The 3,980-nt window shown below is 56.5% G+C and overlaps 1 protein-coding gene across 4 annotated transcripts in view; it reads right to left on the bottom strand.

Annotated features, from left to right (window-relative positions):
• The window catches only part of AGAP3 (ArfGAP with GTPase domain, ankyrin repeat and PH domain 3), a 116,583-nt gene that overhangs the window by 72,574 nt on the left and 40,029 nt on the right, over nucleotides 1–3,980 (bottom strand). For all 4 annotated transcript variants that reach the window (XM_015617822.1, XM_015617823.1, XM_015617821.2 and 1 more), the window contains exon 2: nucleotides 1,457–1,515. In XM_015617822.1, the coding sequence (XP_015473308.1) occupies nucleotides 1,457–1,515 (59 nt within the window). The remainder of the gene's footprint in view (nucleotides 1–1,456; nucleotides 1,516–3,980) is intronic.

The raw sequence follows: 3,980 nt of genomic DNA, 5'->3' as shown, positions 1-3,980 counted from the left end.
GGAACAGGGACAGGAGGAGAGGGAACAACCCCAGGCTGGGCCAGGCAGGCTCAGGGTTGGTGTTTGAAAATTCCTTCCTGGGAAGGGCTGTCCAGCCCTGGCACAGCTGCCTGGGCAGGGGTGGAGTCCCCATCCCTGCAGAGGTTTAAAAGCCCTGTGAATGTGGCACCTGGGGACACAGCCAGGGGTGGCCTTGGCAGTGCTGGGGAAGCAGCTGGACTCAATGATCCCCAAAGGCTTTTCCAACCCAAATGTCACTCTAAACTAGGACTCTAAAAGGCCTCCAGACTTTTAGAAGAGCTGCTTTGGGTGGATCAAATCCAGGAGCAACAGAGATCCCCAGAGGTCATGCAAAACCTGGGAAAGGGCTGTGCTACTTGAGAAGAACTAAAAGTGACAGGATGGTTTAGGTGGCAGCATGGCTTTGCAGCCTTGCAGAGCCTCAACACAGGCAGCAACACCCAAACAACTCTGAGAATGTTTTTAAAAATGCACTTCAGAGGTAAATGAACAAACGAATATATGAAGTTTGGTTTGATTTTCTCTTAACTGCAGGTAAGAGACACTGTGGCAGGACAGTGCTGGAAATGTTTTACACAAAGAATTTTCTTCTTCTGTTTTTTCAAGTAATATTGAAGAAAGTTAAATCTCACAAAAGCTGAGGGGAGAAAAAACTGAAGGGCACAGGGCAGGAGCCTGTAAGGGGAGCTGAGGGCTGGCACAGAGAGCACAGGAAGAGCAGAGGGAGGAACTGCAGCACCTGCAGGACCCTGCCCACCCCAACACCACCTCCTGGCTCCCCCGAGCCCACAGCACTGACCCTGTCCCACTGGAGGGGCTGTGCCAGGCCACAGGGCCAGGGCAGCCCCCTGACCACAGAGTCCACATCCTGCAGGAAGCTGGGGAAGCCTCACAATGGCATGACCTGGGGAAACCCACCCTGGGCTGACAGACCTGGGGAGCCTCATCCCTCAAGGCTGGCAGGACTGAGCTGTGTCACCCTCCAGCAGCCTGGCAGGGCAGGGACACCTTGGCAGAGGTGGGGGAGCACCAGAGCAGAGCTGAGATCAGTAAGGCTCTGAAGGAGCAGTGACAGCTCCCATCCCAGGACAGCTGAGCCACCAGCTGGGATCTGCACCTGCTTCTGCTACAGCAGCCTGAGGAGCAGCACCCAGACAGCACCACAGCTCTGCCAGGCCAGCAGCGAGGCTGAGCAGCTCAAATGGTGTCTTTTCACCTTCTCATCCAAGTGCTCTCACAGATCAACAACCTCTGGCTCACCCCTCAGAGGTTGAGCTGCTGAGAAACCCCTGTCCTTCCCCGGCACGGCCCCAGCTCCCTCTCCCTTCTGAGGCTGAAGCCTCTGTGTGTTTCCACCTGGCCACACAAAAATGCAGCCTTTTCTTGCTGATTTGGGGAACCAGGGGTGTCCCAGGCACAAGCCACAAGTACTTACCACCTTCAGCTCAGGTACCGAGCGACTCAGGGTCCATTCCTGGCTGTTCACAAATGAATCTGCAGACAGAGGGGAGAAACCATCAGGTTACACTCAGGATCCCAGCATGGATCCTGCTACACTCTCCCTGCTGCCTCCAGACAGATATATGGCTCTTCCTGCTCTTCTGCTGCAGAGACACAGCTGCACGAGCCCCAACACAGCCCGAGCCCCACTTGGGGAGGAGCAGGAGCAGCTGAGCCAAGGGCAGGAGCAGTATGGCAGCAAAGAGGCCAGGTACCGCTGGCTGGAACCCTCCCTTCAGCCTTGCAGGAGCATAAAAATGCCCTCAGCATGCCCTGCCCCAAGGCACAGAGAACAAGGGAGGCACCAGGGACCAGCCATCCTTTTGGGGAGCAGCAGCTGCACAGGAGCCCAGAGCTGAGGGCACCCTAACCCCGAGCCCTGCAGGCTGGACACAAACACAATTCATTGTTGCATGTTATGGAACTGGCACCCTGCTGCAATAGGCTTACAGAGGCTGTGGAAATCCAGAATGGCCTGAGGAAACACCCCCACCCTGCCACAGAGCATCTGGAGGAGGAGCAGGAGCCTGTAACAGGTTTGAGTACCAGCAGCAGGGAGCAGCCCCTCCTGGCAAACCTCAGTCCCTCACTCACCTTGGGGAGGTCAGACCTTCCACCCAACAGCAGCTCCAGGGCAGGACCCACAGGAGCAGCACCTCCTGCGTGTTTATCACACACAAACAGAAACCAGAAACGTGTGGGAGCTCTGCCTCTTCAGGAGCCTGTAACAAACCTGCCAGATCTGTGGCCACAGACTATCACAGGAATGGGAATGGGCTCAAAAGGGAAGCAGCAAATCCACCAGACCCAAAAGCAGGCAGCAATCAAACACGGTGAGCTGGGCATTGCCACTGCTCCAGTGTCACCTGAGGCCACAGGGAGGGTGGCTCCAGACCTCCCCCAGCAGCCCCAAGCCCACAATCACAGCTCCTAGTGCCTGCTCCAGCAGTCCCCAAACCACCCTCACAGGGAACAATTCCTTCCCAGTACCCCATCCATCTCTGCCCCCTGGCAGTGGGAAGGCATTCTCCCTTTCCTCTCCATCCCTTGTCCCCAGTCCCTCTCCAGCTCTCCTGGAGCCCTCCAGGCCCTGCCAGGGGCTCTGAGCTCTCCCTGGAGCTTCTCCTCTCCAGGGGAACATTCCCAGCTGTCCCAGCCTGGCTCCAGAGCAGAGGGGCTCCAGCCCTGGGAGCCTCTATCTTGTGTTGTGGGCAGCACTCCAGAGCCTGCCAGAGCCCCCAGCACCTGCCCTTACCCCAGCTCATGTCCCAGCCCCAGAACTCCTTGGGGGAGGTTGGACAAACAACCTCCATCTCCAGGCTAAAGCTTCCTGTGCCCTCTCTCACCTCACTGGACAGCCCAAAGCCATGGGGAAGAGCCCACTCCTGCTCCCCCTGCCAGAGGACTGGCTAAGCTCCTCAGAGAGCACAGAACAACAAACCAGCACCCAGCACTGTGCTCCTGCCACCCTTTTGTGCAGCCACCAGCACCCACAGGCCACGACATTCACCCATCATGTTCAAGGTGTGAATGTGGTGCTCCTACCTGCTGATTACCTTCCTTGGCTGACTTAGGAACACTCCTTTTCCACCAGTTATAGACAAATAATCCCCAAGTCTGGTGCAGGAACACCAGGTTATTTATAGCTATCCTGAGGAAATTGTTTCTCTGTGGCGTCTTTCACCTGCCCTTTCCTTTTTTAGGCAGAGGTAATGTTTTTATTAATACAATTCATCAGTCAGGAGGAAAATGATACATTTTTGAGCCCTTTCCAAAAGGTTAACAGCACACCTGTATTTCCAACTGCATCACTGGGTCTAAAAAAAGCTGTCGCCTCCACCTGGGACTTCTGCCCTGCTCAGTTTCTCTGGCAGATGACGTGACAGACAAAGCACCATCCAGGCCCTCTGTGTCCACTGCATTCCCTGGTGGGAGCAGGCAGGGCACACTGGAGCTGTTTCTCTGCACACAGAGGGGTTTTGGCAGGTTCTGAGTGGAGCACAAGGCACACACACTCGGTGATGGGCCTTGGGAACGAGGAGGGAGCCAGCCAGGCTTGCCCTGGATCTGCCCAAGGATGACCAGGACAAGCTGCCCCAACAGCCTCCACACCAACTGTCCCAACAGATCCTGGTCCGTTCTTTAACCCAGGGTCAAGAGTGTGCTGCACTTTGATTGTTCACTTGCTGAGAAAGCCCCAGAGTAAACCTCAATGAACACTGACAATACAAGGTCAGCAGGACTGTATTCAGCCACACAACACACCCCACTCCCCGCTCCCACTAGCACACCTTGCCCCAACAGCAGAGACCCCCACGTGCCTGCCCACCAGCTCCAGCACCTGCCAGGCCTGAATGTCAGCCCAGGCCACCCACAGGTGCTGGTGACACAGACACACCTGGCACGTGTGGCACCGACAGCCCCGGGCAGAGAACGGGGGGCCTGGAACAGAACAGGGG

Source organism: Parus major, chromosome 2 (assembly GCF_001522545.3).
Source record: "Parus major isolate Abel chromosome 2, Parus_major1.1, whole genome shotgun sequence".
NCBI classification, from domain to species: domain Eukaryota; kingdom Metazoa; phylum Chordata; class Aves; order Passeriformes; family Paridae; genus Parus; species Parus major.
The sequence above is the reverse complement of the archived record's forward strand: the minus strand, read 5'-3'. Positions and strand labels throughout refer to the sequence as shown.